This window comes from Triturus cristatus, chromosome 3_2 (assembly GCF_964204655.1).
Source record: "Triturus cristatus chromosome 3_2, aTriCri1.1, whole genome shotgun sequence".
Classification (NCBI taxonomy): Eukaryota; Metazoa; Chordata; class Amphibia; order Caudata; family Salamandridae; genus Triturus; species Triturus cristatus.
Window position 1 is genome coordinate 491,319,096 of NC_140584.1, and position 24,354 is coordinate 491,343,449.

At 45.2% G+C, this 24,354-nt stretch overlaps 1 protein-coding gene across 4 annotated transcripts in view; it reads right to left on the reverse strand.

Moving 5' to 3' along the window:
• Positions 1 to 24,354, reverse strand: part of DENND5A (DENN domain containing 5A) — a 299,668-nt gene that overhangs the window by 132,592 nt on the left and 142,722 nt on the right. For all 4 annotated transcript variants that reach the window (XM_085648154.1, XM_085648156.1, XM_085648155.1 and 1 more), the window contains 3 exons: positions 14,502 to 14,654; positions 6,147 to 6,231; positions 3,654 to 3,738 (listed from right to left, as the gene is read on the reverse strand). In XM_085648154.1, coding sequence (XP_085504280.1) covers positions 3,654 to 3,738; positions 6,147 to 6,231; positions 14,502 to 14,654 — 323 coding nt within the window. The remainder of the gene's footprint in view (positions 1 to 3,653; positions 3,739 to 6,146; positions 6,232 to 14,501; positions 14,655 to 24,354) is intronic.

Genomic DNA, 24,354 nt, shown 5'->3' on the forward strand with positions numbered 1-24,354 from the left:
CCCAGAACAGGCTCTAAAAATCTAGCACTCATCGAAACTACCAACCAACTGTACCCCCGGTATCTACCAGGGATCCACTCACAAACCGAAACTAAGGGGGGTGCTCTAGAACCGAGAAGATCTGGTCTACAACCCCATTGGATCCTGGCACCGTACCCCACTATCAATGAAGCCTCACTACCGTCAGAAGAACACCAGGCAGAAGGGAGCTGCTCTATGCTGGCGCACCCCACTCCAGCCCTCAAAGCTGTCTAATCTCAAACGTTCCCCGAGGGATACCGGGGCTAGCGCCACTTCGCCCCCCACCCAGAGCACCGAGCTTAGTCTCACAAAATCAGGCATCAACAAGCTCATCTGCAGTCCCAGGGGTGACATGGGGCAATGGAACACTTCCTGTGTCAGTCTCATCAGAATCAGTCCCAGCTGACCCTTTCTCCGATTCCGTCGCCACCGCCAACCCTGTTCCTCGTACTTGAGATATCTCCATCACTGCATGGCCCTCGGGAGCCACCTCAGTCCGCAGCCAGTTTTCCAAGTAGTCCACCATATTGGTCCCTTCCACGCCTTCCGGCAGGCCCACCACTCGTGTTATTCCGTCTGTTGCGCCCTTCCGCATCTTCAGCCCTCCGCTCCAGTACCTGTAATCTTTGATTGACGTCCCCCATTTGGGTTTCCAACATTTTCTGGGCGGTTGCTAGAGTTTCCAACGTAGTCTCCGTCTGCTTCACTCGGTCAGTCAACTTAGCATGGTCTGCTCGGAGGAGGCCCAACCCCAGTGTCACCTGTGCAATGTCTTGCTGCAGTGCGTCCCTGGTGTCTGTGATGGTCTTAAGTATCTGGTCCACCTGTTGCTGCATCAGCCCCTCTGGTTGTGAGTTCGCCATTTCCTGCTGTCGCCGGTCCGCCACGTCCACATCTGGCTCCGGGTGAGCCCCTCCTTGCCTGCCTCGTGGTTTCCCCATGGATTGCAGCTCATCAGGACCCCAACCGTGGGGGGGTCGTCCTCTCACCGGTACCCCAGCCGGGCCACCAGTCGCGCTCTCCGCCGCTTGTCAGGGGACTCCTCCTCTCTTCTCAGCACTCCGCAACCCAGGATGGCATCCAACGTCCTAATGATGGGGGTCCTCAGCACAAGCTGTCCCAGTTGGGAGCCCCCTCGAGGTCCACCTCGGCCTCTCAGTCAGCCGGTACCATCCAGAAGACACCACCTGCACGATCCTCCGAGAGCCCTACCTTGCAATGCAAGGTATCATTAAGCGTGCACTGCAATAGACCAGCACTGCACACAGTCCCAGGGAGTGACCCTGTGTCCTCCGCCGACCCCCGTCCGCTGGTTCCCAGGGTCCGCCGATCAGTGGACAGGTCTTCGAGCACGCTCCCCAGTCCCTGCGAGCTGCTAATCACATATGGAGGCTCCACTCTGAACAACGCGGCCCAGGTCGCCACCGGTCAGGCCGCCACTGCCAGCCCGACCGCCCCCTCCTGCAGCATCCGCTCTCTGCCGCAGTGGTGCTCCCAGGCCCCAAGCCGTATTCAGGGTCGAGCGCGGCCCAGCAGTCCACCGCCCGCAGCCGGCCCAGATCAGCTCCTCACCTTGGGCGCCAGCGCCATATTGAATCCTCGCAAGTCGGCAACGCACTGGGCTCAGGTCAGCTGCAGAGTCCTCTAAGCAGGGCCCCCTGCGGCAACGGTGCTCACCAGTTCATCCCGCAGCTCCGGCGGCCGGCCTCAGTCGCACCGCAGCTCTCCGCAGACATCTGCCTCCAGCTTCCACTCGGCCAGGCTCTCCTGGAAGGAAGCGGAGCCGGCAGCGCCCGCCGCGCTATCGCCCCCACTCCTTGTTCTTCATGAGCTCCAGGCCTTGTCAGGGCATGAGCGAAGCCAGTCACGCTCCCGGGGGGACCCCCCAGTCGGCAGGGCCGCACGCCGACGCCTCTCGCTAGGCTCAGCAGGAAGAATGAACAGCCGCCGCGGCTGCCAATTTACGGGAGCGCAGGCGGGGGTCCTAAGGCTCCAAAGTCTCAATGCCGCATCGGGGGTCGAAGGGCGCCCAAACTCACCCCCAGCAGTCTCCAGCACCTACGGACACAATCTTTGATTGTTAAAGACGGTATGTCGGCTCTTGACCCAGGATAATCAGTGGGGTCGGCGCGGAGCTCTCAGCTCACGCGTCCGTCCTCATCGGCTCCGAAGCCACGCCCCATCGTAGAGAACATACTCATGACCATAGCAACCCAAACAAGATTGTCCCTCCCTACCAGAGTGGGGATGACATCCACAAATGGATAACTGCACTAGAAAGGGCCTGTAAAGTGCAGAGGGTCCCTCAGGAGCAGTGGGCAGCAATCTTGAGGCTCTCCTTTGCAGACAAAGGTAGAGACAAGCTGCTCACTGTCAGAGAAGAGAATGCTAATAATTACAAAGTCCTGAAGAGTGCTCTGATTTATGGGTTTGGCGTAACCACTGAACAATACAGGATTAAGTTCAGAGACACCCAAAAGGCACAGACTCAGGACTGGGTTGACTTTGTAGAGCCATCTTTAAAGGTAAAACTTTATGTGCCTATGCAGAAAGAACATCAACCATGAAGCAGGTTCAATGCCACCACACAGGGGAGGAAATGACTAGATTACAAGATGCGCATGGGTAGGAATAATCCACTGATATGGGAAGAAGTCTCCAGGATTCATAGTTTTTCAGGAAACCATGTTTAGCATTTTAATGCATCCTTGTGATAGATTCTAATGGGGTATCGTGATTTATCTCCCACATTCATCCTCACTTTTCCTGACAATACAGCCTGCCATAATATGGTGGAATGTAATAAACATATTAGCTACTTTCCTCTAACTGTGAGTCTCCAGCAATTATATATTATGTAGATCCACATACTTTACTTAATATTTATTCAAGCATGTGGGTTTATGAAAGATATTCTATACTTGAGACAAATGAGTTACTTACCTTTAGCTGTGAGTCATCAGTATTTATATCTTTAATAGATGCAAAGTCATAAGGTTGTCAATCCTCAGTGGAGACAAATTAGTGAATCATGTGAATCTATGAGCGATTGTATATGCTCAACAAATGAAAGAGAAAAGGGGGAGGAGTGTCACCTACCTTCCTACCAAGTTTAGGTACCAAAAACTATTGATGCCGATGAGCAGTATAATGTTGATGTCTGCTCAAACCTACCTTTCAACAGACTCCTTGTGGCGTCAAGTGATGCTGTTTTATCTGGCTGCATCAGTCTTGCTGTCATTGACATGCAACTTTGTGGCAGACTGGGCCTACGTCCAAAATAGGAACTTTACTACAGCAAGATTCCACAATCACATGCCAGTGAGGATACGTGCCACCTATACAACAGTTTTGAAACACTGGTGTATTACACATGACACTGCACCATACAGCCACAGGTGAGATGCAAATATAATGTATACTCTAGCTTACAGTAGTTTTATTCTCATCCTGCTCATGATATTATTTCGACTGATATGCAAGTGGGGAAAAGGAGATAGCAGCTACAAGGTCAGGCCTTTGTGTCTGGCTAGCATTTATTCATCCCCTACACCTCTTGCCTATAATGCATTTGTATGTGTTATCTCCATTGCATGTCATTTTAGTATCACTTTACCTAAGCACAAACAAACCTCATATCTTGAATAAGGGAAACCCTTAGCGGTGACATTGTTGGACTGGCATCAGACTTTCTCCTTTCTGAATCAAGAAGTATACCTGAAAAATAAAATAGTATAATGCTCAACAGATACACAAACCAGAGAGTTTCAAGGAGATTACATAAGGGCATTTCGATTAACAGTAAATGTAATATCCAACCCTAAAGTAGTGAAGTGATATTTGAAAAGTAAATTTACTGTATGTGGTTTAACATTGTGTCCTGTAATCCATAGGCCAAACAGTCAGATATATAAAACAATAATTCTGAGACTTGCTGCAATATGCAAGTAGTCAACTTTTGCTACATAAATCTACGTACTCTAAAATGTTACTTTCCTTTAACTCAGGTCCTCTGACATGAGTATCTTCACAGGATTCTTTCTTCCTGTAGACAGGTAGGTTCTAAAATACTGTTTGAAATCAGAAGCAACTTGTAGGTGAGGGTGTTTGGGACATGGTCCCAACAGCACTTATAAGAGGTCATAGGAGGAGGAAGGAGGAGATTGGTGTGCTCATCTTCTGAACTTGTACTTGTACTTGTACTGAAGCAGAAGTGAAGGCAGGAAAGCAATTTACAGGTGCACATGGATTTTTCGAAGATTGGGAGCCTTCAATTACAACCCAATATAACATGGTGTGTGTGTTTCTGTGAGGCAGGGGTGAAGGCAGACAGGTACTGCCACAACTGGCTGTTTCCCTAGGCTCACGTGGAGTTATCTGTTAGCCCTGAGCCTGACATGATGGGAGACATAACTCCCAGACCCCACTTCCTCCTTTCTTGGCTGAAGAGAGGTGTTTGTGAGACATGGGAAGGGTACGCAGTGTGAAGCGGTCCTTGCAACTAGCATACATCGCTGTTCTCACTACTGCCTGCCTCTGTTGCCAACAGGCACTGTTGTGTACCTTGCACAATGGCTTGTCAGTCCCTAGCCTCTCTCTCAGATACCTCTTGCCTCCTGCTCTATGCAAGTGCTAGGCCTCATTAAGGAACCTAAAGCTGCTATGTCTTCTGGGCCATGAGAAATTCCAGCATCCTATGGTTTTGAGCAGCCACCCGCAGCTCTCTTCTAATGCTGCCTCTGCATACCAATGGGTAATGTGATATGAGAGGGATCTCTACTGCAGTTAAGTAAGAAGGGACAGTGACGAGGAGGATAAGGGCAGAGAAACTTAAATGACTGTGGGCATATGTGCTGGTGTCAATGTGTGAACATGCCGGTGTGTGGAGTGGCTGTGTACTTGATGAGTGTGTTCTTGTGTATGTGTGCATATGAATTTATCTGGGTGTGTATGTTAGGTTGTCATTTGGAGACTTTCACCTGAGGTGGGGATTACTCAATGGTGATAACTGCCTATTATCAACACATTGGTTGCATGTTTGACAACATTTTGACTATCCATGACACCGACCAAGCATGAGCATATTGGGGACTTTCTGATCACCCCTTTGACTATCCCTGCCTTATGACCGCTATTATAATGACCTATCATCAAAACATAGGGAAATCTTCATGAGAAGAGTTTGACTTTCCCTTGCTTACCTGGGCCACACTCATGACTTGCTGTGGGAGTGCTTGAGAACATTTTAGCTATCCCAGACTTAACAGTGTTCCACACCCAACATGTTGAGGGCATTCTTGACAACATTGTGGTTATTCCTTGAATAACAGAGGTCTACAGTCGACATTCTGCGGGCACTATTGACAACCTTCACAATTTCAGCAGCTAAATTACATGTTGATCCCTTAGTGTGGCACAGGAACATGTAGGAAGATACTGCATAAACCCTACCACTGGGTCCTATCTGTATCTTCCAAGGTTATGTGACTGGTGTTTCCTACAAAGTCAATAAAGTTATGGCTCTGTAAACAGACTGGGCAAAGTGTGTGGATCAGGCTCTTGAGCTTTTGAACCAACTGTGGTAATTGCCTAAGTGTTGCTCAGTGCTAGACAGCTGCTTCTATGTAGAACACTCTACCCATATGACTCTAGAATGTACTGAGTGCTTGTTCTCTGTTGCCAAGTGCTAAGGGTCAGTTGCTGCTGGATGTCCTGTGGCTATGACATTGCTGTATCTGAAGCCTGTATAAAAGATGTACAAGTTCCTGCCTTCCTGTCTCCTATACTTCTTCACATCAGCACTGTTCAAAACATTAACTTGGGGATTGGCATCTCAGCTTATAGTGGTGTAACCATTTCCATCTGTGAATTTAGGGATGGAATCTGGGCTATTCCTCTCCATTTCCCTCATACTGTGCATTTTACAAATTAAAAAAAAATCTTTTAGAGATGGACTGAATCAAAGTTGTAATAGTCTGCAACCTGCACAAGTGGGTGCAACAAACATAAGCTTCTAACAGGGAGGCATTCCACACCATTGTTATGTGAGATACTGTATTCACCACTGACTCATCTCACTCATTCCTGCGTATTCTAAGAATTATCTTAATAGCCGCAACATGTACCTGAGCTGCCCAAGCTGCCCGACATAACTCTTCTTTTCTTGTTGTCCTGGTAATGTAGTAGATGGGACCACAATGCTGATTTTCCCTATAAAGTAAAATAAAAATGAAAACAAAGTCATGATGGGACAGATTACAAAGAAAGTGCATGTCTATTCTTGTCACGTAGATTCATATTTTTTATTGAAATTCTACGAATGTTGCAGCAGAAATTGTTACTACTTTTTCTTTATATAATTAAATCATTTTGATCAATAAATAAGTTATGTGAAAAAAAAACCAAAGGGGTCATTTAGAGTTTGGCAAATAAAGCAGCTGACAAAAAGTGTTAAATGCCCTGTCCTGCAAACCTGTAGTTTCATCATTTAGAAGTAGACAAAGCACCAGGTTTCAACAAGTGGAGCTTCAGCTGACTCCACCATTAGAAGCCTTTAACAACATCCGATCCGCTACAGGGCGAGTTAGTCAATGTGTCTGCCATATTTAGGGTGTTCCTTCCAATGTCATCTTTTGATGTTCAGGACCAAGAAACAACAAGCATTGGCATAGCAAATAGGTCTCGCCTTTGGGACCTTATAAGTGTTTAGTTATCCAGCACAATATCGTTGGTGCAACAACAAGTGTTGCATAGCTAAACACTTATAAGGTCCCAAAGGCGAGACCCATTGGCTTTGCAAATGCTTGTTTGTACTCAAGTCAATAACCGAAGGATCAAAGTCCAACAAAATATTAAAAAAATAAAATAAAAGCGCTTTGTGTTAGGTAATGCTTACATGCACTGAACGAGCCATAACATTTGTGAACTGGTGTTAAACTTTGTCCACTCTCTGTAGCATGAAGCTTTACAACCCTTCTTCTATTTCTATACTAACGCAATGAGGCTTGAAACTCAGCAAATAGGGACCGTAAAACACAACTTATGTTTTGTGAACCTCAATTCAATTAAAACCACCTAAACTCGCTTATGTTGCCTGATCTTCTTTAGAAATAGTTTTAGTGAGCAATGAGTGCTGCATGTGTCCATGTGCAACTGTGCGTTACATGGTCGACAGCACTGAGTGATGCACACATTAAGCAATTAAGTTTAATATTGGTTGATATAAACAATGTAATGTATTATATAAGATAAACAAAAACACAGGTGCATTAAACTGCCACTTATGGGCATTTGAAATGATGCAGACCATTGTGTATCATCTCTAGTGTCCTTTCTGGGGATTCCCACAAAATGAAGTCCAGACTGGTATCTTCGGAAGGTGAGCACTCTATGCTAAACGAAAAGTTTACGCACAAAAGTTTAGACTTCCTGATAAAAAATAATATAGTCAGAAAAAACTTTAGCAGTTTGCGTTTTTTCTTCTTTTTTGGTGCGTTATAATTTATGTGCTGCTGCCTGGCGAGTATGGCTGCCTGGTTGCTCCATGTCAGCAGGACACCATGTTCCAGTCCTGTGCTTTCCTTTGACAGCCTGCTGCATGCTGAGTTGTGGTCTCTGTTCACTGCAGTTGCTCCAATGGGGCTCTGACACCTGATTATCAAATACATTGTTTTATTTATAACAGAAAGACTCCATGCTGGAAACGTGCTGTCCCTGCCAATATTGAGCCATCTGGCAACCCTATTGGTGAGGCATAATTTGGGTGAATAATTTAAAAGTTTAAAACGTAGTCAGCCAGTCGCTCGCCATTTTCTGCTAGGAGGGTCTTTCATTTTCATTCAAAGCAAGACCTCGCTTAGCCTGTAAATCTCATGAAAGGCAAACTGCTGACTCATGGTTGCTGTTGCCCGCGGAGTTTTCATCTCACAAAAGTCACAGGTGTCAAAACGTTCCCTGAGTCACTGAATTAGCCAGCGCAGTTAGAGTGACAAATCTTTAAAGCTGTGGGGTTGGTTGACGAGGGGTGGCGGCGGGTTGAGGGGAGCACCTCCCTACAAGAAATCTGTGAGAAATGTTGATATGTCACGCGTCGTAATGACTATCATAAACTGGCAAGATGTCACAGTGCAATAATGCATCTGATGCAGAAGTCCTGACGACGCTCGCTCAGCCTTTTATCCTTCCAAAGTCTCCAGAATAAGCGCCAGGCCGTATTTATCTAGGTACGGATTGTGGGCATGTTTCTGATATCCCCTGGAGACTGGCGGCCTTTCTTTGACTCCATGAGTCGGGACTGTTGTTATGTATACACATTGTGGTGCCTTGCATGCACATTCAATATAATGTCAGTGTGCCTTTTACTCCGCCCCCACTGTGGTCCGTGGTTAATAATAGACATTTGGAGTGCGATTGGAAGAGTCTATACTTTCCACGCAACAAAATCTGTGAGAGCTACGGAATGCCTCTTATATACAGGGAAATATGAAGTAAAAGGGGCGAACGTCACAGTGCAGAGCAAACCTAAACGCTACATAAGAGTGCACAATATAGGGCTTAAAATATCTTGCACCAAAAACAAGCTGAAGGAATGATTGACCGCTCTTCTTGGCTGTAGAGTGTGACGCACGGCGGGAGGTGTTAGTGTCGGAGTTAGATGACACCAAGCAGGGCTTTAAGTGGGTCGGGTCTCACCCGTTATGCCCCTGCCTAGAGACAAGCAGACGGAGGGTGGAGGGTTTTAAGGAACCTATAGAAATAAAATGCGTCACGTTGGCATTTAGCAGTCGAGGCCACTTGTGTGGGTGTCAAGGTGCGTCACAGAAAGATAAAGAGTAGACAGTTACCTATTAACGCTGTAACAATGGTGGTTCGATCATTGCCACAGAAACGGAGCTATTGAATATGCATATCCCTCTGTTGAATATGCATATGCTTCTTGCTGTGCAAACATTCCTCTTCAGCACGTGACGCGCTTCGCTTGTTCAGCCATAGAATGTGAACACGGTAAAGATTTAACGGTGTTTCGTATTCTACTAAAGAGGTACCGCAGGTGCTCTTGGATTCATGGGGGCTGATATAAATAACATAAACAAATGATTCCCCCTTCTGGCCATCATTTCAAGATTCAAATTTGTTCTTTGCATGGTAATGTTTTATTAACTTAATTTTCGACGGAATTATATAAATCGCCCGTTTTTACATGTAGAAAGTAGCGGTCGATGTGCATTAAAAAAAAGTACGCACGCCTCGCGCAAGTAGGGGGTGGGGGGAGTGTGGCCGAGAGCAGGCAGCGTTTCCCTTGCAAGAGCGATAATTGCTAACACATGGCGCCGCTCGCTCCCGCAAGGAAATCGACAAACGTGCACGCATTGCCATTCAAAGCAATGCAACGCGTGCACGTTTTTGCCTGCAAAACCAGACCGATTTCTAAAGGTCTTTTTCCTATGCAGCGCATGTGCGCTGCGTAGGCAAGACCTAAAAATGACCCCGATGAACTGGAAGAAAACCTCCAGTGCATGAGGTCAACTGATTTTTTTTGTACAGGCTCCAGGAAAGTATTATGAAACAGTCTAAAGTATCTGAAGGATTTCACCATACAGCAACAATAAAAATCTGTTCTACCAATATCTTTCTGTAGCCACTGCACGGCAACAAACAGATGTGCTGACAGTAAAACAGACACTTCATAAATATTGCTGGCTTTCTCCAACTGCCCCACCGTTCAAATGTCATGGCCAGGATTGTGTGATCTTGACAACCGAGAAAGAACAAATCCTGTGGCATGCATTGGGCATAAATTAGTTCATGATCGTACGTTTAGCTATCTCCTACACATTTCTAGCCCAAACATCCTCCCAGACACCTAGGATACACCTCTGCAAACCTCCTTGCTGTTTATCCTCATAAGCTAAAAAGATTTGGGGGCAACTCACCAGGCCCCTCTCTTTAGTACTTCTTTCCCCAACCAGTGAGATTGGGAAAAGATGCTGTAAAGTTTAGGCGAAGCCTAAGACTGCTTTGTTCTTCCCCTCTATAAGCCCACGCTCTTGTGACATTAACCAACTTCCTGCTCGATCTTCCTGAATTTATACATCTACTAGCCAGATGCCTAAGACTGGTCTAAAGTAGATTAGCCCTCATCTTCAAAAGTTTCACTGTCTTTAGAGACTTTTTTAATATACCACTGAAGGACGTAAATCGTTGCTGATGTTTTTCTGACTCACCTGCATGCTGCCCCAGTGTTATGTTATACCAGTGTGATTTCCCCTTCCACGCACTCAGATGGCAATTGTGATGCGAGCACTTTACAAATAAGGGAACTACAATCTAACACCTGTGTGTGGGTTATATGGAGGGTAGCATAACAATGGCGTTTTTCCAGAGCAGCAGTCACTGTGGCTCATCCACAAAGGGATCAAGTGTTTCAAATAAGCCCCCATGACCAAGGAAAACATGGAAGAATACTTGTTCCAGTTCCAGTTGCGAAGCATGAAGGGAAGGCTGTTCCAAAGTTTGAAGGCCAAAAGAGAGAAAGAGTGACCACCACTTCTGCTTTTATGGAATCCGGGAATGATGGTGACATTGGAGGTAGAAGACCTAAGTAGTCTCGTAGGAGTATATGATTGGACCAGATGTTGCAAGAGACTCGGCCCTTATTGTTAAATGTTTGAAAGGCTAAGCATAGAGACTTGATTTGGATTCTTTTTTGGACAGAAAGCTAAAGAAGTTTTAAAATGGAGGTGGATACAGATTGGTGGCCTGGCAGCCACAATAAGAGATAAACTGCCACATCCTGGATTATCTGCTGCCTTTTTAGTGATGACTAAGAGGTCCCCAGTAGAGGACATTTCCCTAATCCAGGCAGGACATAATCTGGGCCTGGACTGCAATTTTCCAGGTCACAGTCAGGAGAATTCCCAGAACCTTTCTTAAGGTTCTTAAAATAACAAAAATAGCAAATAGCATTCACCTGAACTTCAAATAACAACTTGTCATCAAAACAAAATCCTAGCTTCTGAATGATAGTTTTAGGCTGAAGTTGGAGCCCAAGATGTGTGGCCAGCAGTGTAAATTGTTACCTGCTATCTATCATAACCTCTGTTTTCCCATCAACTTAGACAACCGTTAACCCTCTATTTGGCTACTGTTGCAAGGCATTTCTTTAGCTGAGCTGCTTTCAAATGGGGATAGGAATATCATCAGCTCAGTATCATCCGCATAGGCTACCAGAGTGAGACCTAAGAACTGCACAATAGCTACCAGGGGTCGAACATAGATACTGAATAAAGTGGGGCTCAGAGAAGATCCCTGAGCAATCCACCACACAAGAGGTAATGAATCAGAATACAAGGGCTTGCACAGACCTGAAAACCATGATCCTGGAGGAAGGAAGCAATGCGCATCCATGACTTGTGTGTCACCCCAGAGTTACGTAATGTGAATATTATGGGAGACAATGTCAAAAGCACCATTAAGGTCTAATAGAATTAAAACTATAGTGCTGCCTTGATCTAGTGTTAATTTGAGGTCCTCGGGTTCTGTCAGGAGTGCAGACACAGTGCTGTGGCCTGGACGGAATCCGGTTTGGAAGGGGTGAAGGAGACTGTTCTCTTCCAGAAATTCAGACAGCTGTCTAGTGACGTGTTTCTCTAAAACCTTTCCAGTAAAGGGAAGGAGAGAATTAGGTCTGTAATATCCCAGTTGCGAGGGATCTAAGGAAAATTATTTTAGTAAAGGTTTAACTATTGCATGATTCCAAGCCTTAGGCACCACTGTGTGGAAACAATTCGGGATGTCCCATAGTGTTGTATGGATAATCGCTGCAGCCTGCTTAAGGATATGGGGCGGGGGGGTGCAGGGCCTAGGGGGGAGCCTGATTACCCCATAGCTCAATACTGATAAATATTCATCTTCTATGGCAAAGAAAGGAGGAGAATGTTTCTTTAGGGGCCTTGTTTAGGCTACAAATTTCGCAAGGAAAATTAACTGTTCCTTGACCAGGAAAAAGGGGAATATAAATCCAATATTTTTCTGAAGAAGAATCTGGCCAGGTCATTGCAGCGAGCCAGGCAGGGTTTGGTGCTTCCTTGGTACTGAATGTACTGAAGATAAGGGGAGGGTCTGAGAAAAAATATGATGCTTCTCAAGGGCAGGAAAGCAGAAGGTTCAGGTGCTGTAATGTCAGGAGAGACTGTGTAAGAATGAGTAGCTGCTTAGTTAGAAAACATTTAGGACAGTGGCTATGGTTTGCAGGGGAACTAGGTGATTATTCAGCCCCCTGCGGCTGGAGAAAAACAGGCTATGATCTACCCCATGATTGTCCATTTTCTTCAGGGATGTTGACCTATTGGTGCAGCTTCACATTATTAAGCAGAAGAAAAGAAAAGTTGCTTTTGCATGCTAATGACACTGGCAACCAAAGAATCTCTCAGGCATCTTTTAGCACAAAATCAGGTTTTGCAGCCCATAGACCCCAGCTGTGCAGTCCATCCCTATGTGTATCGGCAATATACATCATGCAACATCCATACTATAAACTGCCTGTTTGCTTCCCCCTCTAAGCCAGATGTTTATGGGGCCATATTACTGGTGTACCCCAGGGGCTCAACAGGCGTTCGCGCACTTGGGGCACTTTGGTATTACAGAAGGGGCTGCAGATGCTTGTGCGGCCCCTTCTCTAATACCGCTAGCACTGGCGCATTTAAATCGCCATCACTATCTTTAGGGAGTGTTCCCTCATTTGCATGGGGGTGTGTCCCATGCAAATGAGGAAATCTCTTTCCCTCTGTGCCCACGCCGAATTACAGATGCAGGCGCATAGGCAAAGATGCTATCAGGAGGCGCACTGACAGTGCGCCACATAAAAGATGGCGCACTGTCAGTGCACCCCCTGATGGCAGTCCTCTGGAGCGGGAAAATAGGGTCCCATGGACCGCCCCTGGCATCCCCTTAGAGGCGGGTGCAGTCACTCACTGCACCCGTCTGCAAGGGGGGCTCTAATCCCCTTTAAAGGTGCAGACGGGTGCCGCCTGCACTGTGAAAACACAGAGCGGCTTCAAAGCAGCTGCTCTGTTTTTCCCCGGAATGTTCTGCCGTGGGGGCAGCAGGAGTTCGCAGCTGCCCTGGGGGCAGTGCATTTATACTAATACTGAGCATTTTTATTGTGTGACCAAGGCGCGCCTTTTAATCGGTGCTCCCGGCGCAAAATACAGCCCCTGGAGTTGATTTACTATAAAACAGGGGTTTGAAGGAACAGAGTATTTCAGGTGGCACAGTGCTCCTGTAATGCCTTAAAACTAAAGCTAACAGGTTACAGCAAGCAGTACATCTTTGTCATGAAAGAGGGCATGATGGACGGGGTGAAGTACCTCTAGGAGCTGGAGATTAGCGCAGACACTTTTGTGGACGTGCTGAAGATGTGCCTCCCTGCCATCACAATCACCCAGGTGGCAGAAGAGTTTAGTGCCAAATATCCAGCCTTGACCAACAAGGTGTATCTGCCACAGATTCAAGTGAGGGTGAATATAATGGCTCAGGCAGGTGCCCTCCATGCCTGAGACAGCTCCCGAAACATCATCAAAAGGTGCCGGTAACAGATGGACATCACAGGTAGGTGGGTTTCTGCCAGTGAAATCCTCAAGTGTGAGTATGTGAGATTTGTTGCATGTACATACAGTGCTGGGATCTAAAGCATAGAAAACGTAGAACTGTCTACATTGTTTCTAAAGTAGGGCAGATGCAACATAGGCAGATTATTACATTTAACAAATGTTCTTTTTTCACATGTGGGCTACAGCACCTCTAAACCCAGACCAGGGTGAGATAAGCGGATGACAGATGAGAGGAGGTGCCAGGTGCACTCACTATGTGAGAAGCATCCTGGCAAACACTGCACATTTTGACATTTGTTTTTTCCCCACGTTTATTACAATAACAACCCCGATGCAGAAAAAAATCAGTCAATATTCTCTATCAAAGTTACTGCATTAAGGTTTTTTTGGTACCTGCCGGGTCTAAGCGTGACTCTAAAATGGCAGCAGGAAAGAGGATTCATGGATGTCCATCTTAGAATAAGGTTCACGCTCAAGCGCTGACAATAAAAAATACAAAATAGCCCTAATGCACTAACAAAAAAGACTGCTTTGTATGCAGCATGAAAGTATGATGTAAAATTGTGAATGTGTGATGGCTGACCATTTTTCAAATTTAAAATAGACTCTTTCATGCACTTCAGTCAGAGTGGAAAGATATAAGCAAACAAAAATACAGAAAGACAATGAGCCTAAAATAACCCTGTGGGCTGATCCGGGGTGTGACTGGCAATGTTTCAAAGCAACGGCTGAAGGGCCCTGCGCTAAAGAAGCCAAAAGCTGAAGAAGGCTGACCCAAAACCCTCTATAAATGTATATTATGCATTTTAAATATTTGAAAGAAAAAAAAAGGTCTTCCTTTCTGCCAGACCTAAAAAAGACGTATTTTACCTGCTTGACCTGTAGACCATGGCTCCATATCCTTTCTAAAAGGTCACACAGGCTGGCTATTAATGTGTTCTCTTCTACGCCGGTTATGTTGACTTCGCCATGACCCAATTCAACTGCTTCTCGTCCCATTTTTTCTACAAGCATTCTCTTCGTCTTGGGAAAAAAACAAAATTATGCAATCTACATTTTGAAATAGGCAGTATGATTTCTAAATAAATGTCTCTAATTAATAGGAAAATACATATTTGGGTAACACAACAGCTAAAAACATACTCTAATCCAGTTTTAGCAAATCATTCGAAAGAATGTTTCTAATTGCACCTGGGTAAGGAGTTTCAATATCTTCACTCTGAGACTGAACAACTGAATACAGGTGCCATTGATTACGAACCTGATTCAGCACTGAAAGGATCATCATTCATACTTAGCAAATTTTGTTAAAAAGACTATGACACCATGGAGAACTTGGAAAGAACTATCGGCATAAGGAAAAAGCAGACTTGCATCAATTGAGCAAACAAGAAGAAAATGGTCAGGTAAAGTACATGGAAAGATCCCAAAAACACAATGAGCCATATGTACGAAACCATTTAGAGGTTGCAAACCTGAGATTCGCTAGACCACAGGACTTGCAACCACTAAGTGGCTTTTTGGAAGGGACTAAACCCATTTTGTAATTCAGTAATAGGTGACGGAGTCGCAAAATGGGTTTAGAAGCACATAACAAATCGGTATGTAGAAGGGGTGAAGCAAGTGCCACCCTTCAAAAGAGTGATTTATTATGGTAAGTATCAATGTTTTGCACTCAAAATCCGGTCGTAACACATTCAATTTGACCGATTCCCAACACGAGGTGGTAAGCCATTTGCAATGGGGAAGAGGTGGCTTGGTACTGCTCCCCTTTTGTGAATATGAAGAAAGTTTGTTGGGGAGGAGCCAGTGGTGCAAAGTGCCACTGTCTACCCTGCAACAACCTTTAAAAAAGTTTACAACTTTTTTTTAAAGCCACCCCAGTTTTGTTAGGGAAAAAGGGCTGCAGTTCAAAAAAATATATACTATGTCTGTGATAGCATTTTAAATATATATATAATATATATATATATATATATATATATATATATATATATATTGGGTCGCAAAATTCTACATAGGTCACAATCTGCAACCAATATTTTGCGACCAGTTTTTCATACATCTTGCCTAATGTCCATTGAGAATGGGTCAACACATGCATTACCAAATAGCAGGCATGCACACCTCACACTTTATTTGGCATTGCACACTAACATGGCTACTTCTGAAGTGCACTACAATGATGCTGAACTACAAATGCAAAACCGCAATATGAAGGCATCAATTTAGGGACACAGAGCACACCCAAAACAATAGCAAAAACAATAGTAAAATATATTGTTTGCTCTCTCACTGTACTTGACTCTCCCCCTCTCTCTCTTCAGTCTTACCCCCATCTACGTGGGCATGAACAGATTACAACAAAGGAATTATAATGGAAGGCAGCTAAGAGTTGCAACCCACACCACATGGCAAAGCAATGAAGGCAATGCTAACACTCAGCCACACAAACATCCATGGGACTTGCAAGACCACACCCTGAGGGAAGTACATTAATCAAGCTGAATCTCTGCCCAAACCGATACAGAAGATGACACCTACCATTGATAATGGAGAATGTAGTGCACCCAAATCAGAGGACCCCACATTTGAACTAAATTCTAACAAGATTCCTACATCAGCCTCATTCAAAGCTTTATGTCACTGCTTGCTCCTTACTGGATGGAGCACCTTCCTCTTCTTATGTTTGTCTCCCTCTCCTGGAGATTTGCCTCTATATCATCCTTATGATTGTCTGACTTGTATCCTTCCAGCGCTCACTTTTAGGGAAATACTTATTCCTTAAAGGGCAAGCACCCCATGAGACTGCATGTATTTTTCAGATCACTCCCTCGAGTGCTTCTCCACCTCCCTTGATGCTCTCTCCCTTGCGTGCTTCTCCCCACCATGTGTTGTGCTCTCCCTAGTGTGCTTCTACAACCCGTCAAATCCTCCCCCACTCTCTGTGTCGCTTACCCCTTGTCTGCTCTTCGTGTTGTTTCCCATAGCCCCCTAGCACATACGTTGTGTCCTCACACATCCAGTTTTCTTTTTTTGTAATTACTTTTCAAACCCTACTCTATCCCTTGCTCAGTCGCCACACACCATCTGCCAACTGACAAGTGGGAGGGCTTTGAGGGAGCCTTGGTCTATTAGGTCGACAGCCACGAGGGCCAGTTAAACAGCCCCAAGGGAATGGGGCATATGTACACAGAATGAGTTATGCATTTTCTTCTTGTTATTATGGATGTACACTGTATTTTAAATAATGTATTTATTTGTAAAGCGCGACATTCATCCAGAAGGATATCACGGCGCTGTGCTAAGACTCCTAGTGTATGACTGAGCTATAAATGAGTTTGGTCAGTGTTATTTTCTAGAGAACAGGTGGGTCTTGAGTTTTTTCCTGAAGACAAGATAGTCCTCCGTAAGGCGGAGGTCTTGTGGTAGATCATTCCAATGTTTTGCTGCCAAGTACGAAAAGCTACGACCCCCTGCCCTTGCTTTCTTAATGCGTTTTGTTCTGGCTTGAGCTAGAGACCGTGATCTTAGTCACCTTGTAGGTAAATAAAATTAAACTTTACTCTGTAGAATAAGAGGCCCTCGTTGGTGCAGAGTCTTGTGTGTGCAGCTGAGCAGCTTGAATTCCGCTCTTTGGCGCATTGGCAGCTAATGAAGTAGTTTCAGGCACTCAGACGCTGAGCTGAGTCTGTCTTTGTTACATACCAGTTTGGCGGCGGCATTTTGCACCACTTGTAGTCGTGTGAAAAGGTAGTCTGCAATGCCCACAAACAATGCATTACCATAATCCAATCTACTGGTAAGTAATGCCTGTGTGACAGTTCTCCTACAATCTTGTGGGATCCAAGGAAATAGCCTTCTTAAGAGCTTCAGCATCGCGAAGCTTCTTCCACATAGAACCCGCACATGGTCCTGCATGGATAGGGTATTATCCATAAGGATCCCCAAATTCTTTGCGCATTGCTTTGGAGCTGGGGCATCCCCCACTGTCTGGGGCCACCAGGTGTTATTCCAGACAAGTTTAGCTCTTCCAAAAAGTAAAATTTCAGATTTCCCCGCATTTAATTTAAGATAGTGTTCTGTCATCCAGGTTGCCATCTCCGAAAGACAGTTATTCAGTTTTATTTTTGTGTTCTCGTGCCGTTCTTCAATGGTTATCAGCAGTTGGGTAGGAGCAGATACCAAAGCCCCACTTCTCACTGGTTTTTGCCAAGGATGACACATAGACATTAAAGGGAGTGGGGCTCAGGGATGCCCCCTGTGGAACACCATAGCTGATGGGTTCTGTTTTAGATGAAAACTCCCCTATTTGTACGCTCTGTGTTCTGTTGTTTAAGAATGAGCTCAGCCATTGAAGGGCTTTAGCATAAACTCCTTTTCCATGAACAATCTCCAATAGGCGATTGTGCGAGACAGTGTCGAACACTGCCGATAGATCTAATAAAATTCAGAGCGCAGCTTTCCCTTGGTAAACCAGGGATCTTATGTTGTCTGACATGGCTAGGAGAGTTGCTTCCGTACTGTTAGTGGCTCTAAAGCCAGTTTGGGAGGGGTCCAGTAGGTCATTTGACTCAAGATAGTTCGACAGCTGTCTGTTTTGAAATTAGGTTTAACATAAACTTTTTAATATTTCTAAACTAGATGGATTGGGTGTTATTGAAGGGAGCAGAATGAACCCACTTACAGTTCCCCATTCAGTGCTTGTTTTTGATTGCAGTTTGATTGCTTGGTACTTCAAAACAGGCTGGGAAATTCAAATTATCCACATGTAGGTTATTTTTCAAGTATTGTGAGCATTTTCTTTCGACTCCATAAGGTGAGTAGTTAGCAGTTTGGGGGATGAGGTTGTAGTACCCATATGCATGTTATTCTGCAGATTTGTGCTGGAAGTGTGTGTCCAAGTGTTGCGTATGTGGGAAAAAGTATTGTCTTTTCGCAAGAGATACAAGTGTAGTACACTTGTGTGTGTGTTGAGGAAAGAGCAGTACCTAGTTGCTAAACGTTGTATAGAGAGGAGTACCCCATGGCATGCGAAGTTGGGGCAGAGTAGCACTATGTAGCTAGAGGTTATATGCGGGGAGTGCCCTGTGGGTTAAAATATGCAGAAGTGTAGTAAGTACCTTGTTGTGTTATGGGTGATAGTCACAAGTTACCTGCATGTGCCCTCGGACCAGCTGTCATCTTTTACAAATTGGAAGATTTGGCAGATGTGTGCTACATGAGGCAGAGCATGTTTGTGATTGTCTTGTGGCGTGTTTTATTTAGTTTGAGTGTAATGAATTTGGTCAGCTTTGTGCTTGAATCGTAGTGTTTGAAGTAGCTCAAGTGTTTTCTACGAGAGTACTTTTTACCTGCTGATGTGGTCTTGTGTTAACAGTGGTATTGCCACCATTATTCAGGACCATTGGAATTATGAGACTAGGGAGAACCAAATTGTGTGGCAAGATAAGGAAAATTATGCTGTGTAATGCATTTTTTGTTAGTATTGCTTCTTTATTTTGTAGTTTTTCACCTATTAACACTGTCTTGGCAAAGCTTTTGCCTTATTAGTACCAGCTTAATAACCAGATAATGCAATAGGCAACTTAAAAGTAACCAGTCAACATTTGTGACAGGTCTTTCATTGCTTGGCAACATGCGTAGCCTCATTTTTTAATAACTTTAGATCTGTCTGATCCAGAAACAAATTTCTTTTGGTTAAAAATCTTCAAATTATGCAGTAGATGATGTATTATATGGTAAATGTGGCTAAACCACAACTATGCAGAAAACGCCACTGCCACACAATTGCATAATTCCAGTGGACTTGCCATTAGTAGTTGACTGTTCTGTTGTGTGAATAATTTTTCAGTCTGTGTCTACTGGATGCGGTCATCATTGTGTTCGAAAAATGCCCCAACTTTTTCTGGTGCGGCTTCAAAACAGTGTGGTACTAGGTGCTTTCTTTGGCCTAGAACATGTTGGTTTAGCTAGAAAGTGTGACTGGGCCTGTGGTATGTTGGAGTACTAGGCTGCACTTTTATTTGTGACTGTGTGGTGGAGTGTGTTGTCCTTCTGGAGTTGGGAGTGTTGTTTGTGGGAGTTGGAGAAAGTGTAAAAGTTGTATGTCTGTCTCACCTGCATATTTTACTAATGTGAGGAAGAAGTCTGTAGGCGTTGTGTATTAGTACAGTTGTGATCACAAGTTTTATGATGGAGTAAGGTCAAGGGAGTTTAGGGTTAAGGTGATGTATGGTTTAAATTTCTGTTTTTATTTTGTTTGTGCCTTGAATGTGTAGACTTAGAGATGAGTGTAGCCTGCGGGTTTCATGCCCAGGCTGTTGCCTGATTGAACATCTGTCACTACATATCCTCTGTGCATCAATGTTGTATGATGTAATTGTGAGTGTGCAGACAGGTGGTGGTGGGGCCTCATGTCCAAGGAGGTTGCAAGACTTGCACATCTTAGACTGTTGAGCAATGGTAGCCACAGCCTTTTCGCTATCTCGTTTCTTTGTTGACATGATGTGTAGGGGCCTCATATTGTGACCCATTGTGGAGTTTCTGTTGGTGTGTCAGTGTGGGTATTGAAGAGTTTAACAGGTTGCTGTTGGGTGACTGTGTAAACTAGCTATGCAGACGATTAAGTGATTGTGAATGACTGCCCCTGTATTTTATAGGAAAGGGAATAGCTATTCTTTGTTTTGTTGTCTGTAACAAAGGGAGGTGTGTAATATCCAGTGTGTCCCCATTTCCTGTATGTCTGAGCTGGTGCCTCGAATGCTGAGAGTGAATGATGTAATATAATGTTATAGTGTGGAGTGGTAGCTAGGAAAATAGGGACAGATGCTGTTACGTAAGGTCCTAACAAGAAATAAAGAACTTACCCAAGTGGCGCCAGACTTTTGTATGAAGACCCCAACCCCCACTTCAAATACGTGCATAGTACTGGATGCATTGTATATTGCTGGTTGTCTTCTTTCTGCAAGTGATTGCATGTACTGAAGTCTAAACCATGTTTAAATGTTGCGTTTTAAGAATGTTGAGTGTGCATACTGGAGCCTTATGAGCAGGAGATATTCTGTCTGAATTTCCTTTCGGCTCATTGAAGAGGGTGTGTTGCTGAATACAGATATAAGTGCTTTCCTTCATTTGGCACCTGGTCATATTGGTTTGGCCATCTACTTTGAGTGTTGGAGGCGTTGTAGTGCTAGGCTGCACTTCTGTGTGTGTGCGAGAGCCTGATAGACTGTATTGTCCTTGTGGGCACGTGTGGGTTGCTTGTGGGAGTTGGAGGTGTATGATACTGTCTTTTTGTCTCTTGGGCACTGTTGCATTGGTTTGACATTTATCCGGTGTGTAAGGAAAGAGGATGATGTAGTGATGTGGCATGTCCGGTTCATCCTGTGTGTAAGGAGAAGGAATTATGTAGTGACATGATGTGCCTATGTATGATTGGGCTGAGTGGGCATGCCATACAATGTTAAGTGTGAATGCTGGGAGAATGCAATGATGCATGAAATGTTGCTGTATGTGTCCTGGGGTAAACCTATGAATTTATTACAGCTGGAGGAAGAACAGAGTCATAAAAGTTCCTTTCAGATTCTGGCAGTAACTTAACCCCTTGGAAGCAAAAACATGACAGGGTTGAGCCTATACAACCTTCTACAGCCTAGGCTACCAACAAATACTATACAAAACAAAAGTGACTCTACCAGGATAGATTCAAATAACTTTCAACAGCCACAATAACAGTCAAATTGTTAGTGGCCAGATTATTATCATGCACCAAAAATACTTTAGCAGCCCTTACTATTACCAATCTCACAAAAGTAAGGATAATCGGTCCATACATCACCCACGTGCAATACATTGCACCAGAGAGCCGTGTTCAGAAGGGTGATCCGAGCAGCGTCCCTGTCAAAAGTTATTTGGATCTATCCTGCTACAGCCACTTGTGTTTTGCATAGTAACTTAACCCCTTAACTTGCCCCCCCTCGCCCCCCCCTCCGCACCCAATGGGCTGAGCCCTTTTTTGGCTATTTGAGGTAGTTTGCGCTTACGGCTCTATAACTTTTTTTCCAGCCATGGTCTCCAGGCCAAATTTGCATTCTTTTTTTCCAACCTCCTGGTGACTCTAAAGGTACCCAGGGATTGTGGACTGCCCTGGAGAGAACTGAAAAAATAGGCAAAATGAAGCTACATTTTGAGATTAATGGAGAAAAATAGGAAAAAATGGGCTCTGAATAAAAGTGTCTGCTTTTTTTCTAAAACTACAGAGAGTTCAAGTAGTGTAGCGAACCATAGCTGGCGAGCCCAAGTGGGAGGGAGGGTGAGAGACATTCGCCTGAGCCTTCAAAGCACAAATGGAAGAAGAGGGAGAAGGGGAAAAGTGTGGGAAAATATCCCTGACCAGTTCATCCATACAGCATTGCCTTTGGATAGTGGGTTGGGGTACCTGGAGGCGAAGTCTGGGCATTTTGCATTGTCTGCTATTGCAAACAGATCTATCTGTGGAAATCCTCACTTGTGAAAGTATGGGAGGAGGACTTGGGGGTGGAGTTCCCACTGGACTTGTTGCCACATCCTGCTGAGGATGTCGACAAAGTGGTTGTCCATCCCTGGGAGGTGTTCAAATAGCAGGTGGATGTTGTGATGTATTGCCCAATGCCAAATCATCTGAGATAGGTGGGCTAATTGTAGAGAGCGAGGCCCTCCTGTTTTTTGTAAATAGTACATGGTTGTCATATTGTCCGTCCGGACCAAGACAACCTTGCCTGTCAAGTGAGTTAGAAATGCTTTCAATGCTAGGTGAACCGCTTGTAGCTCAAGGTAGCTGATGTGGAGACCCTGGTGTTTGGTATCCTAGAAACCCTGAACTGTGAGATCCTGTAGCTGAGCCCCACCATCCGCTAAGGGATGCTTCCGCTGTGAGACTGATCTGGGGAACAGGGTCGAGAAACGGCTGCCCCTTTGACAGGTTTTGTGAGTTCCACCACTGCAGAGAGCGATTAGTGCGGCTGTCTACCAACACTAGATCTTGTCGCTGACCCTATGAATGAGACCATTGGCGCGCCAGACGTTCTTGCAGCGGGCGCATATGTAGTCGAGCATGTGGTACTATTGCAATGCAAGATGCCATCATGCCTAAAAGTCGCAAAACTGTCCTGCCGTAGCGGCTCCTCCGCTAAGGCGGAGAAGCGTCGCCCCACTGCCAGGAGCAGCAAAGAAAGGGAAAAAAAAATTTATAATAACGGAATGTTATTATCATTTAATCTTTTCCTACTGCTGTGGCAGTGCATGAGGGGGCATGGCGGAGCTGCAGGGGAGGAGTGGTAGACACTCCTGTGCGCAATGACTGTTTGGTCGGCCCTCTCGGTCTGCCCAAAACAGTAATGCGCACTCCCCTGTTCTCCATGCAGGGTGCATTACAGCCTGCATGGAGAACATACCCACCCCTACAGCCCCTGGCTGAGTACTGTGTCACGAAGCTCAGACCAGTCACAACCCTCCATTGGAGCATTGTGATTGGCTTAGGGGTGGGAGCCTGGCTGCCTCCTTCCTGTTCCAACCTGGAGTCAGACAAAGGTGAGCTGGAGAGAAGACAGGGGAGGGGCCCGGCGGCAGCAAGGTTAGTTTTGTTTTTTTAAATGAGCAGCCCGTGAGCACTCCCATCCCCCAGCCACGAGCCGTGCTGGCCGCTCCTGCTGTCTTGACTGTTATTTGCTGACTGTTTTGAAAACTGTTGTAGCAGCATTTGAATTTTTTTAATCCTGGTCACATTTGGGTATGGCAACCCCAACTATGTGTTGAGCATTGCCCCTAAATACGGCTGAATCTGTAAAGGTTGAAGGTGTGATTTCTGTAAATTGAGAAACACCAGTTGATGGAGAGTAGTTTGAGTGAGTTGTTGATGTATGAGAAGTGTACTAGCTTTGATAAGCCAGTCTTCCAGACATGGGAAGAGATGAATGTCCTGTCTGCGCAGATGTGCTGCTTCCACTGCAAGGCATTTGGTAAACACAAGGGGGCAGTAGTGACTCAGAATGGGAGTACTTTGAATTGGTAATGCTTTCCAGCTATCCCGAATCTGAGGTATTTGCAATGAGTATTGGGATATGTATGTAGGCGTCCTTTAAGTTAAGTGCTGACATAAGTCGCCTTTTTTGAGCAATGGAATCACATCTTGAAGAGTGACCATATGGAAGTGTTCTGTTAGTATATAATGGTTTAATTTAATTTAATTGTGGGTTTATATAGCGCTAGAATCGACTCCCAGAGGAGTATCTCCGCGCTTCGACCGCTGGGGAACCCGTCCTGGCTCACCCTGAGAGATGGTCCCTAATGGGTATCTCTAAGGTGCGACCAAGCATCCCCAGCAGTCTGGGGGGGCCGTTGTGAAGATGAGGCAAGCTAATGCCCAGAGTTGCCGAGTGTGGTCCCTGACTGGAGTAGGCACCGAGGCGAGAATTATCGAGCCTGCTGACCCTGGTCCACAACCCTGCCGCGTCGGGAATCGAACCCTGGTCCCAGGCCGTCCTCTGCTTACGGGTCTGCCGCCTCTAATCAGTGAGCCACACCTCTCCACCTAATGACCTGAGATCTAAGATGGGCCGTAGTGATCCATGTTTTGGGGAATATATTCTGGAACCTTGTAGTTGAAAAGGGACAGGGTCGATGGCTTCTTTGAGCAAGAGACCCTGCACTTCTTCTTTGGTCAGGTTTTGATGTTCTAATAAAC